Source organism: Oncorhynchus tshawytscha, linkage group LG04 (genome assembly GCF_018296145.1).
Source record: "Oncorhynchus tshawytscha isolate Ot180627B linkage group LG04, Otsh_v2.0, whole genome shotgun sequence".
NCBI lineage: Eukaryota > Metazoa > Chordata > Actinopteri > Salmoniformes > Salmonidae > Oncorhynchus > Oncorhynchus tshawytscha.
In genome coordinates, this window is record NC_056432.1 from 30,220,749 (window position 1) to 30,234,253 (window position 13,505).

Sequence of the window (13,505 nt, forward strand, 5' to 3'; positions counted from 1 at the left end):
ACCGCCGTGTCTTTGTGAGACGCAGAGTAAGTGAATGTATGATCGCCACGTGTGGTTCCCACCGTGAAGCGTGGGGGTGCTTTGCTGGTGACACTGTTGTGATTTATTTAGAATTCAAGACACACTAAACCAGCATGGCTACCACAACATTCTGCAGCGATACGCCATCCCACCTGGTTTGTGCATAGTGGTGCTTTCATTTGTTTTTCAACAGGACAATGACCCAAAACACCTCCAGGCTGTGTAAGGGCTATTTGACCAAGAAGGAGAGTGATTGAGTGCTGCATCAGATGACCTGGCCTCCACAATCACCCAACCTCAACCCAATTGAGATGATTTGGAATGATTTGGACCAGAGAGTGAAGGAAAAGCAGCCAACAAGTGCTCAGTATATGTGGGAACTATTTCAAGCCTGTTGGAAAAGCATTCCAGGTGAAGCTGGTTGAGAGAATGCCAAGAGTGTGCAAGGCTTTATCAAGGCAAAGGGTGGCTATTTTGAAAAATATATTTGTATAACACTTTCAGTTACTACATGATTCCATATGTGTTTTGACGTCTTCGCTATTATTATTCTACAATGTAGAAAATAGTAAAAATAAAGAAACCCTTGAATGAATAGGTGTGTCAACTTTTGACTGGTACTTTAAGTATTCAGACAATTTGCGATAAGACTCAATTGAGCTCAGGTGCATCCTGTTTCCATTGATTGTCCTTGATGTTTCGAAAAACTTGATAAGAGTCCACCTGTGGTAAATTGAAATGATTGGACATGATTTGGAAAGGCACACCTGTCTATATAACATCCTACAATTGACAGTGCATTTCAGAGCTCCTTCACAGGTTTGTTCCGAGTCACGGATCAGGGGAAGGTTACCAAAAAATGTATGCAGCTTTGAAGGCACAAGAACACAGTGGCCTCCATCCTTCTTAAATGGAAGAAGTTTGGAACCACCATGACTCTTCTAGAGCTGGCCGCCCCTCCAAACTGAGCAATCAGGGGAGAAGGGCCTTGGTCAAGGAGGTGACAGAGCTCCAGAGTTCCTCTGTGGAGATGGGAGAACCTTCCAGAAGGACAACCATCTCTGCAGCTCTCCACCAATCAGGCCTATATGGTAGAGTGGCCAGACAGAAGCCACTCTTCAGTAAAAGGCACATGACAGCCTGCTTGGAGTTTGCCAAAAGGCACTGAAAGACTCAGACCATGAGAAACCAGGTTCTCCGGTTTAATGAAACCAAGATTGAACTCTGGCCTGAATGCCAAGCGTCACGTCTGGAGGAAACTTGGCACCATCCCTACGGTGAAGCATGGTGGTGGCAGCATCATGCTTGGGGTTGTTTTTCAGCGGCAAGGACTGGGAAACTAGTCAGGATCGAGGGAAAGATGAATGGAGAAAGTATAGAGGTCCTTGATGAAAACCTGCTCAGGACCTCAGACTGGGAGAACGTACACCTTCCAACAAGACAACAACACTAAGCACACAGCCAAGACAACGCAGGAGTGGCTTCGGGACAAGTATCTGAATGTCCATGAGTGGCCCAGATCGAACATATCTGGCGAGACCTGAAAATAGTTGTGCAGCAACTCTCCCCATACAACCTGACAGAGCTTGAGAGGATCTGCAGAGGGAATGGGAGAAACCCCCCAAATACAGGTGTGCCAAGCTTGTAGTGTCATACCCAAGAAGACTTGAGGCTGTAAACGCTGCCAAAGGTGCTTCAACAAAGTACTGAGTAAAGGGTTTGAATACTTAAGTAAATGTGTTATTTCAGCTTTTTATTTTTAATACATTTGCAGACATTTCTAAACTTGTTTTTGCTTTGTCATTATGGGTTATTGTGTGTGTAGATAAGGGGGGGACAATTTAATATATTTTCAAATAAGGCTGTAACATAACATTTGGAAAAAGTCAAGGGGTCTGAATACTTTATGAATGCACTGTATATATCTGTGTAGGATGTCTCACTTAGAAGACGCAGTAGCAGGGGTGAGGACAGAATAGTTTCATCAAAGGCTAGTCTAGTTGGGGCTCAGGTTTCTGTCTGTATCATCGCTGTAAGAGACTGAGCCAGCAATTGTGCTGTCTGGGAGACAAAATGTGCTGTCTGGGAGACAAAATACAATAAAGCAGGAGTCAAGGAGAAATGTAATCCAACAGGGAAATTTACATAATGGCCATGAAAGGCTGTTCCATGAAAACAGCTAGTATTTGATGTTGGGATAATGATAATTGATACTGGCTTGTTGAAATGAAATGTTTTATTTTTACCTTTTTTATTTAACTAGGCAGTTCAGTTAAGAACATTCTTATTTACAATGACGCTGGGCCAATTGTGCACCGCCATATGGGATTCCAAATCACGGCCGGTTGTGATACAGCCTGGATTCGAATCAGGGTGTCTGTAGTGACGCCTCTAGCACTGAGATGCAGTGCATTAGACCGCTTCTCCACTCTTCTCAACACTGCCAGTGAATTAGTGCTAGACTAGTTAATGCTCACATAACCAGACAGTCTGTTCAGCCTCATTAGCAGTGTGTTTACACTAGTTTATTTAACAGCATTAGTAGTAGCAGCCGTGCAGTGCTTGGGTCTGTGTCTGACCTTGACAGCCAGAGCTGCAGCAGCAGTCTGTTGAATTAAGCTGATAAGAAATGCAATACCTAGAGTCAATGCAGGGCACCTGACTGCCCAGTGTGGAGTAGACTAGAGGTGTTTCTGCTGTCTCCACTAGCTATAGTCCTCCTGGCAGGGATGTCTAAGCACATAGACACACTGCTGCTTAAAGGCAAGAAGGGAGAAGATGAAAAGGTAAGAAGGGAGTGATCGGGGATGGGGGGGTGAAGTGGAGTGTGTGTGTGTGGCGAGTTTATCTGGTGGTGAATCTTCCGACTGTCTTCAGGGATTAGGCTGGGATCATCTCCCCCTCATTCCCTTCTCACTACTTCTCCCTCTATTGGGGGATTTAGCTATGTTTGGGACCAGGTTCAATGTTATGGTTTCAGACTGTCCATGGCCTACTTAAATCACAGTTGACCAGCTTCTCCTGTTTCCAACCAGATTAATGTAAACTTTTATGACCTTATCGCATTGCTGTTGAACGTTTTAATGTTTGTTTCTTTGTATGAATGAGTTGAGGGAGTGTGTCAGTGGGGGATGGGGTAGGTATTTTGTTGGTTTGTGACATTACCAACCTCCAATTCTAGATTTCGAGCAGTTCTGTAAATTGCATTGCTCACACTTCACTGCATTATGCACTGTATGCAGTTTCTGATAAGGTTAGTGTAACAAGGATCTCCCTTCCTCCCCCTTCCCTCTCGTGTCCTTTCGCCCTCACACTCCCTATCTTTTTCACTCACACTCTCTCTGTCCCCCCTACTTCCCTCCCTCCCCCTCTACTTCTCCCTCTCCTCTCTGAGTGACAGTCAGTCTGAATGTATTAGGGAGCCTCCCTGCACTCATGCTGCTCCATGGCTATCTGTCAAGGCCTCTGTGCCAGAGCGTGGCCTTCATCAACCCAATCTTCTACCCCAGCTGACGGGCCTTCCTCCTCCCACAACCCCCTCATTGTTATGCACCCCTCCAGACCACCACTTGCTCTGGACCCCTATAAGCCAGGGGGCTAGCTAGCAGTAGCTTTACAAGGAGGGGTCCACATGAACCAAGACTTCCCTCTCTCTCTCTCTCTCTCTCTCCATCCAACTTTCCCCTTAGGTGCACAGTCACCCCTCTGTGCTTTGTTTAGTGACTGAATGTTTTGGAGGAGGTTGTTGGGTTGTGGTCTGTGGCGTTTCACTAACTAAATTAGGTCTTTATGCATTTCTGGGATTGCTGGCAAATTTCGCCAGGCCTGCCTCGAATTTTGGGTGTGGAGATTGTATTCCTCCTCTCCTATGTGTATGATAAGATGTGTGCATTCTAGAGTGAGGGAATGAACTGTGTGACAGTGTATACAGCAAGTGGGTAAAGGAAATGTGTGAGCCTGTTTGTGGGATTCTTTTGCGATTGAGAGACTCAGTGGGGCAGAATGTATGCATGTGTGAGTACAGACTTTCATGTTCCTCTGCTCGGTGTAACATACCATTGTCTCTTTTCTGTGGTGGTTTGGGACTGGTGGGTTATTGAAGGCCATAACAGTAGCAGAGAATCTGCATAAATGAATCTTAACAGCTCATACATGTTACTCCAAGCTGGATTAGTCAATTGGTTATGTAATGAATTGAAATGAAATAGAACAGCAGGCTGTGAGTGAACAGGGGATCCAGAGCTCTGAACGTCTTGTCCTTTTCACCCAATGTGTACTCATTCATTCATTCATTCATTCATTCAGGGCCACGGGGAGAGTGGGTGGTGACCTCAGAATGAGTTTCTATTGGCCAATGCTTCTGTGTTGTGTGAGGAATGCTTTGTTAGTCCATTGTTTGGTGCTGTTGATCCTCTATTCACTCAAGTCTGGAGTCAGAATTTGGACATGTGCTACAGAATTATGTGTTACCCATATTTCCCTCATGTATTAATTGAAATCAGTAGAGCTTGTCTTCAGTGGGTCCATATGGGTCAGTCAGAAAATAGCTTGTTCTCTGCATGTTCATAACTGTTGACGATGCGTTACAGATCTTATGTTGGGACAAGCCAGACTAAGGGTGACGGGCTGAAAAGACTGGTATTTGTATCAGAGGTCAAAATATGCTTGTCATGTTTGGGATTCAGCGTATTCCCCTTATCTTCTGGTGTTACTAACTAAGCCTTTATCAATGACTGGGCAACCCCATGTACTGTACAAACACACCAGTAGAGGCTCCTCAGAGGAGGAAGGGGAGTGAATTTAATCCTCAGTGAATTTAATAAAAATTAAGAAGTTGTCCTTCCTAGATAACTATACAAAATATATTTGTCGCCAAATCATTGATTAAAACAGTTTTACTGAAGGTCGACAGTAGCCTCAACCGCACTCTGTAGGGTAGTGCCATGGTGGAGCCAGAGGACCGCTAGCTTGACTTCAATACAAAACCTAGGAGGCTCATGGTTCTCTCCCCCTTCCATAGACTTACACAGTAATTATGACAGCTTGGAGGATGTCCTCCAGAAGTTATCAGAGCTCATTCAGCATGAACTGACATGTTGTCCACCCAATCAAAGGATCAGAGAATGAATTTAGTACTGAAAGCATGAGCTACAGCTAGCTAGCACTGCAGTGCATAAAATGTGCTGAGTACTTGACTCAAAGAGAAAGACGACAGTTTTAGACCGAGGGAGAGATTTCTCTTAATTTTTGTTTTTGGTTCACTTACTTAGCTAGCTCCTTTTGGTTTTACTAATTTATTGTCACTGGGCCTGCTCGTGAAAAGGGAGATAGGAGAGCACGTAGATGCGAGAAGGAATACAACAAGGTGTTTTGTATGTGGCTATGAAAGTGAACTGTTTGCGTGTGATCAGGGGTGTATTCATTCTGCCGATTCTGTTGAAAAACATTTCTTAAACAGAAGGAAACTGGGATAAACCCCCCGGAATTTGTCCAATAAAAACTGTTTGCAACTGTTGGACTAATGATTACACCCTTGGTTAGCTAGATGCAGGCAAGAGTGTGCAAGGTGGTATGGAATGTGTCACTGTCTCTCACATCATCTTTCTCTCAACCTGTGTGCACCTATGTTGAATTCATAGGCTAGGCTGTAGTATCCTAAACCTATTGATATTAAACTGGGTGAAGGGAATTTGAATGACAGTCATCCAATATGCTGTAATCGAAATAAGGCCATGCTCATTTAAAAAACAAAATTCCTCCCTCAGCTTAAACGGCACCGACCGCCACTGAAACGCATACGCTTTGAGGAAAGAGTCAGAGCTCGGTCTCAGCAATCTGCTTCTCTCACTTCCCCTCTCCATTCACTCAGACTAGTTCTACCTGTTGGCCAAGAATCCTGAGGGGCCAGGACGGAAAATAAAATTACAAAACTAAATAGAAAGTTGGTCACATTTTTTGGGGGGACACACCCAAGTATATAGAACAGATATACTAGTGGCTTTTCAGTCCCCATTACTTACGGTAGCCTAAAACAACCAGATGATTGAGAGATTATTAACTTTTATTATGAAAATCCTCTGTAATAAGCGTTAGTGCAATGACTGGAAGTCTATGGGTATCTACTAGCATGCTAGCAGATGGCTATAAACTTTCAGTCATTGTGCTAAAGCTAGTTAGCATTGGACTCGCTAAACTACCTCTAACTTCCTTCCTTCATACTGGACACAAGCATATAAATGGTATCCACGAGTTCATCTGACTCTGGGGAAGTAGATAAATGGCCTCATTGCCAAAATCCTAAAGTATCCCTTCAAAATATGCTTTGTCACTAAGTGGTAGTTCAGTAGCCATAGTAACTGATGGCCTCAACCTGTCCTTTCTCTCCTCTCTCTTCCAGCTCAGCAGTATCAGCAAAGCCATCAACTCCAACGAGGCGCCTGTGAAAGAGAAACATGCACGCCGTATCCTTCAATATAACCCCAAACTGGGAACAGTAAACCTTTTTTGCTATTATGTGCTCCAAACTTTGTATGCCGAATAACTGGGCTGTTTTTAACCACTGGGGAGTTAAACTGTTGAACCCCAACTCTGTTTGTGTTCTGTAAAGGTAATTGGTTTTTAGAGCTGACATTTGCCATCATGTAGGCTATACATCACCTCAAGGATAAAAAATAATGAAGGTTAAGACCAAAATAATTCCATGCGGACCGTTTGGAAATAAACACATTCATTGGACCAGCGCTGTTGCTGATTCTGCAGGATTAGCATTGAAAATGTAACCAGTGGCTGGAAAATCAAGTAATAAAGTGGCTGTAGATAATTTGAAAAAAGTTTAAATGAATAGAATGACAAACAGTTAAGCCATGAATTTTGTTGAATAGTTATCTGAAATTCACTACAATTGCAAACTTTCTGTACTACTACCATTCACTCTGTCATTTTCGCTCTGGCGCTGGTTCAGTGAATTTGTTTATTTTCTAACGCTTCTGCATGGAATTATTACGTAAGGAATAATTGAGGGGCTATGCGTTCTATGGAAAATAATAAACAATGTTGAAGGTGTGTTCCACGGCGCGCTAGTGGAGTGGAACTAACCTCCCACGGAATTGAATTGTTTTCCAGAGAACGTATAGAGTCCCGAGTATATAGCCATTGAATTCTACCGTGCTGATATACCATGCGTTATAGGGAAGTAATGCACGCGCTAGTATGCCCTTCAAGCCAATCCGAAACGAGTATTCATCAATGCCATTGTATAACTAATCTTCACCTTTGTTATCTTCAACCTAGCATTCACCCAGGATATTTTACTGCTAAATGTATTCTATGGCAACAATGCTTATTATCAAATTAAAACCGTTTATTGGTCACGTACACATGATACAGTGGAATAATTACTTGCTAACTTACAATGTATTTTATGCTCCTGGGATGATTTAGTGTTCAGTATAGATTCATCTCTTAAACTGTGTTTTGTTATAGGTAATGTAGTAAAATAGAGGGGCTGAAATGGTGTGATTTTATTACTGTCTCCATCGCACATGAGGGAGAGAAAATAAAAGAATATGTGAGGGACCAAGTAAAGGTATTATTTTGGCTTTGTATTTTGCTGGTTGGCTCTTCCTTGATGGGCCCTACAGGGATAATTCTGGGGACCTACAGAGAGAAGGGGGCCTTTACCTTCTGGTCCTACGCCTTGGGCATCCCCTTGTCCAGCAACGCCATCGTCAGCTGGAAGTTCTGCCACGTGCTTCACAAAGTGCTGCGGGATGGCCACCATAATGTAAAAACTTGCTCTCCACTCTAAACCCTAATACAGAGTGTATTTATTTCCACATAATCAAATGCATATAAAAACAAGAGAAAAGGAACCTACATGTGCTGGGTGGAAAAATTCCTGCCTAAAAGTCCTGCCTAATTGGTAGCCTACATTTAAAAAAAACAATGCCGTATTGCTTTGAGCAGAGCTCTCAAACTCTTAGATGGTGAATTAATTAAGCATTCTGTTTTTTTATTTTTTTTATGCTGACCTCCATGGCCTTAATTAGTCCAGTAATATTGGCTTAATGCTGAAATTGTATAATTGCTCAATTTGAGAATTTAAGTTCCAGTACTAGTATTGAATTGACATTATCACTCCCCCTTTTGCCCTCCAGAGCCTTCAGGACTGCATGAGACATCACAGTAACATAGTTGAGATGGGGCAACTATGGGTGAGTGGGGATTGTGCTGTGTTTTTGTCAAGGGGTGCTTGAATAGGTTGATGACATTTTGGGTGAAGAAATTGAATGTCAAATTACTTAAAATGGGGTAACATCCCTTGCTTTAATTTTTTAATTTAGGTAAAAATGCAGATGTTTTGAACCTCTTTTCAATCATCTTCTTCCCCTCATACAGTAATTGTGCTTCTTGTGCAGCCAGAGTTGATCTCTGTTGGCTGCAGTTAGATATTTATCTGGTACTTTGGTATACTTTTTAGCCAGTAGTTCTGAAAGTAGCGCTCACTAGTCAAAAGTGGTCCCCGAAATTTGCCCCCGAACTCATTGCTCTCTTGCTCGGCTGTGTGTGATTCTTGCTAGCTGTCATTCAAATGGTGAGGGGCTGGCCCATGTGGGGGAAAATGTAGGGAAAATGGCGTAGCACAGCTTCCAGAAAAGTTGCTTTCAAACGAGGGATTTCATGGCTATTTCAGGCAGTAATTAAGACTAATTCTGTTCATAGATTATGAATGTATGAACTACAGATTGACACATCCAGCCCAGAGTGGAGGTTTAATAAATACTTACTAGTCGCCAAAGTACCGGAGCATGTCTTGAAGAGAGGAGTGTGATGAGAGGAAAGGCTTCTTCTTGCCATCTTCAAATAAAGCAAAGCTAAATATTTGTTGCAGCAAAGCTTAATGCTTGTTGCTTGCTCTTATTGTTTCCAGGGCAACCTTCATGACAGATATGGACAGCTAGTGGCTCTGTACTGTAAGCTCCTTTGCACAAAGATGGAGTTTCACATGAAGGTAAGCACACCCTCTACAGTTTTGGGGGACGGCATGTTTTACCATGAGACATTGGCTAATCTTACCATTGTATGCATTGCATTGCCACAAGTGCTTTCACATAATGCCACCTAGTTGAACAAACAATGTATGTAATTTGAATTAATGTGATTTACATAGTTTCAATGTTGGATCACTTTTGCCATCCTTTTGTCTTCCATGCAGCATTCTGAAATCCGACCCAACCTAGAGGTGACAGATGAGGTTCTAGAGCGTGTTGCAGGAACCGACGTCAATAATGTGTGAGTGTTCTCTACTCCTCCCTCTCCACACATCCCTGGCACTCTTGGCTGTGCACTCCCTCTCCTGTTATTGAGTTATCAGAATATCATACAGAGACATCATACAAATCTGTACACATTTAATTGGCATAACTCAAGGGAAGTCAATTGATATAAGATACAAATGTCATGCTCTCTGATTCAAAGGAAACTATCATACCATTTAGTTGGAGTACTGTGGGGACTGAGGAGCGAGCCTGCTGCTCTTTCCTTAAGAAAGCCATTAGCCTTGTGTTACTAAGGGCAGTATTGACTTCCCTCCTGTAGGTTCCAGCTCACTGTGAAAGTGTTTGATTACCTGGATGCAGAGTTGAGGCTAGCCGAGACAGGTGAGAATCCCCCGCTTCTCCCCTACTTACCTACCTCCACCTCTCAAAGGATGGGTAACCAGAGCTACAGGGCAGTGGCTGGTTTCCATCAACTGTTTATGTTTCAGAAATGGAATAGGGACAGGATAGCAGCCAGCTAAATAAAAACTTGTGAGCACACTTGTGCTGCTGTTGAGGGAGTGACTTAATTGCCCAAAATGACTAAGTTATCAAGGGATGTTTACCTTGTGTAAATTAAACACATTTCTAAACCACTTGTTTAATATGACTAGGGCCCTCCGATGTAATTTCACCAACACCATATTAATAAGTTCTAAATGTTTGCAATTAGAGGACATGAATTATGTTTCTTCTGATTGGCTGTAATGGCATCATGCCATCAGTGTTGTATTTCTGAACCAGTGACAGAGAAAGGTGTTTCACCCAGGCAAGCCATCGATTCCAAATCCTGCCAATTGAGGCAATGTGTTTTTCCTACATTGGTGTGTTTCTGTGATCTGCAGTGATCCGGCAGCTCAACACGTCCATTGCCATCTCTACGACGACGTCAGGCCAGTGTCGCCTGTCCCCCCTCATCCAGGTCATCCAGGACTGCAGTCACCTCTACCACTTCACCGTCAAGCTGCTTTTCAAACTGCACGCCTGTACGTTTGACCACTTATGTGTCTTTTAAAGTGGAACTGACAGCATTTTAGCAACATGACATCTTATTCAAATCTATTTGTATACACCCCCAGGAAGAATACAGCTTTTTAATACATTTGTTTACATATGGTAATTTTCATGCTTTCATAAATGTATACAATGTTTGGGAATGTGCTATAGTAAGGCATTTTTTAAATTTCTATAGCAATATAGTGGGAAAGTGGCTGTGCATTTGGACAATTTTAATAGACACTGCAGTAAATAAAAACATCTGTCTTGTCCAGAGACAGATGGCCATAGCATATCGGAGCTACAGTCGACCTATATGCAAATAAGCCATTTGCCACAAGCCTGCCATCATTCATTTTGAAGTGGACTGTGTTTACAGGCAGTAGCAACAGTGCGACTTTAGATCATTAGAAAGCATTTGCCAATTTCGGCAAATGGGAGTCCTCTTACATTTGGGAACGCAATCCTGTCGATGAAACAACCATATAGATCAACTCAACATTTCAGTTATTTGGCTGTCAAAATTGCACTAATAAACGACAGGGGATAGTAGCCTGCTCCTCCTTCTGCAGCTTGCCCGCCATAGCATGCGTGTCCCAACCGGAGGTGAATGTACATTTTAATCGCTTAATGGTACGGGACACCCAAGTCTGCGGCAATTTGGTGACTGGAAAGAGATCTGTTACAAAACACCTACATGTATTATGACATTCTGACATTGTCATTAGGCCTACACTTGTAGCCTGAATTGGTGTATCCACAGTTGTCCACGCGCGTATCATCTCCGCTTTATCCGCGAGCATCTCTGACACTCATCTCCGCCTTGACAAAATGTAAGTATAATCCTCAAACCACAACGCAGTTTGGAGCGTATACTACCTGGTTTAAAGTCCATAGCCATGTTTTTTTATACGGTTGACATGCAGTAATGTTTAATAGCCTATAGTTTGTTTGGCATGTTGTAGCCTATTAATTGTGATAGGCTCACGGTTTACCGGTACGGCGTACCACCACTATTTATTTTGCTGGCACGCCATACCGGACCTTACTGCCTATTTCACCCCTGGTCCCAACCTACGTTTTGACAACTGAATTGGAATTTGCCTGCCAGGCAATTTGATCCATGCAAAATACATTTGCTTGACAACTAAGCAATATGCTAACTGTGGATAAGTCGTTCAAGTTCAACATAGTTAGCAAAGCGATTCACATTTCTTGCTAACTAAATGACACCTGCAGCATCTATAGCTGTAGCCAACGGAAAAAAAGATATGAGGGGAAGAAGTTGGTCACTCCTCGAATGACATGAAATCCTCCCAGCAGCCAGCTAGCTAAACAACGTCACCAGCTAGCTAAACAACGTCACCGGCAAAGTAGTTCAAATGCTGTCAGTTCCACTAACTTAACTGCTTGATTATATTTCTCAACATGTACTGTAACATCAATGAGAGTTACATAACTGGAGATCAGAAATCGGTATGTTTGAAGTTAATAGTAGTTTAGTATTTCTACTTGCTGAAAACTATGCTTTGCTGACTTGATAACAAAACTTGTTTCAAAGTCTTTTTAGTGACGGTCTCTTGCATGTCCTGGATTTCAGGTCTCCCAGCAGACACCTTGCAAGGACACCGTGATCGTTTTCATGACCAGTTCCACAGGTAAGTCACCCCTGGCCTCGGGCTGTTATTATATAAGGGCATTAGGGAAGAGAGGGAGGAAGCCTCAGTACAACACAATCTTGCCTATCCCTGGCCTGTGTTACCCTGAGCCGATGTAAATATACTCATCCCTACCACCCAACTTCCACCCATTTCAATGCGTCATCATGACATCACTATCCTATGCACACCTCAAAGTGAAAAGGGGTTGAATCTGAGCAGTGTACCAGGTGACATGTTAATGTTATCAACCTGCACAATGATCAGGGCAGAAAGATGGCAGAGGAAGCTTAATGTATTAGTGCATCTGGATAGTGGGTACCTTGTACCTAAGATAACCAACTAATTTCTCTTCAGATCATTTTATTTTTATTTTACCTTTTTATTTAACTAGGAAAGTCAGTTAACCTCTCTGAGATGTGAGGTTATCAAATTCAAAACAATCTCATAATTAAAATTCCTCAAGCATACAAGTATCTTACAGCATTTTAAAGAGAATTCTCGTTAATCCAGCCACAGTGTCTGATTTAAAAAATGCTTTACAGCGAAAGCACCACAAACGATTTTGAGGTCACCACCAAGTCACAGAAAAATTCTGCTTTTTTTCCAGCCAAAGAGAGGAGTCACAAAAAGCACAAATGGAGATAAAATTAATCACTAACCTTTGATCTTCATCAGATGACACTCATAGGACTTCATGTTACACGATACATGTATGTTTTGTTCGCTAAAGTGCATATTTATATCCAAAAATCTCATTTTACATTGGCGCGTTACGTTCAGTAGTTCTAAAACATGCGGTGATTGTGCAGAGAGCCACGTCAAATGACATAAATACTCATAATAAACATTGATAAAGATACGACTATTATACATGGAACTTTAGATAAACTTGTCCTTAATGCAACTGCTGTGTCAGATTTTTTTTTAAACTATGGAAAAAGCAAACCATGCAATCTGAGTACAGCGTTCAGACAACAAAGCAGCCAAAAAGATATCCGTCATATTGGTCAACATTAGTCAACATTAGTCATTAATAGCATTATAAATATTCACTTACCTTTTATGATCATCAGAATGCACTCACAGGAATCGCAGTTCCACAATAAATGTTTGTTTTGTTCGATAATGTCCATTTATGTCCAAATAACTTATTTTGTTAGGGCATTTGGTAAACATCCAAAAGTGTGTTCAGGTCCTGCCGAACGTCGGACGAAAAGTTCAAAAAGCTCCGTTACACCCCGTAGAAACTTGTCAAACTAAGTATAGAATCAATCTTTAGGATGTTTTTAACATAAATGTTCAATAATGTTCCAACCGGAGAATTCCATTGTCTGTAGAAAAGCAATGGAACGAGCGCTAACTGTCTCGTGACCGTGCGTCATGAGCCCAAGGCACTCTGCCAGACCACTTACTCAAACAGCTCCTATGAGCCCCTCCTTTATAGTAGAATCCTCAAACAAGTTTCTAAAGATGGTTGACATCTAGTGGAAGCCTTAGGAAGTGCAACATA

General features: G+C 42.3%; 1 protein-coding gene across 3 annotated transcripts in view; it reads left to right on the forward strand.

The window, feature by feature from the left end:
• The window catches only part of LOC112233536 (huntingtin-interacting protein 1-related protein), a 33,655-nt gene that overhangs the window by 5,693 nt on the left and 14,457 nt on the right, over nt 1-13,505 (forward strand). For 2 of the 3 annotated variants that reach the window (XM_024401247.2, XM_024401246.2), the window contains exons 2-9: nt 6,419-6,482; nt 7,662-7,804; nt 8,178-8,234; nt 8,951-9,031; nt 9,236-9,312; nt 9,619-9,680; nt 10,184-10,324; nt 11,935-11,992. In XM_024401247.2, coding sequence (XP_024257015.1) covers nt 6,419-6,482; nt 7,662-7,804; nt 8,178-8,234; nt 8,951-9,031; nt 9,236-9,312; nt 9,619-9,680; nt 10,184-10,324; nt 11,935-11,992 — 683 coding nt within the window. Of the gene's footprint in view, nt 1-2,732; nt 2,808-6,418; nt 6,483-7,661; nt 7,805-8,177; nt 8,235-8,950; nt 9,032-9,235; nt 9,313-9,618; nt 9,681-10,183; nt 10,325-11,934; nt 11,993-13,505 lie in introns of those variants that run through there. The other variant, XM_024401248.2, reaches the window with a different exon arrangement.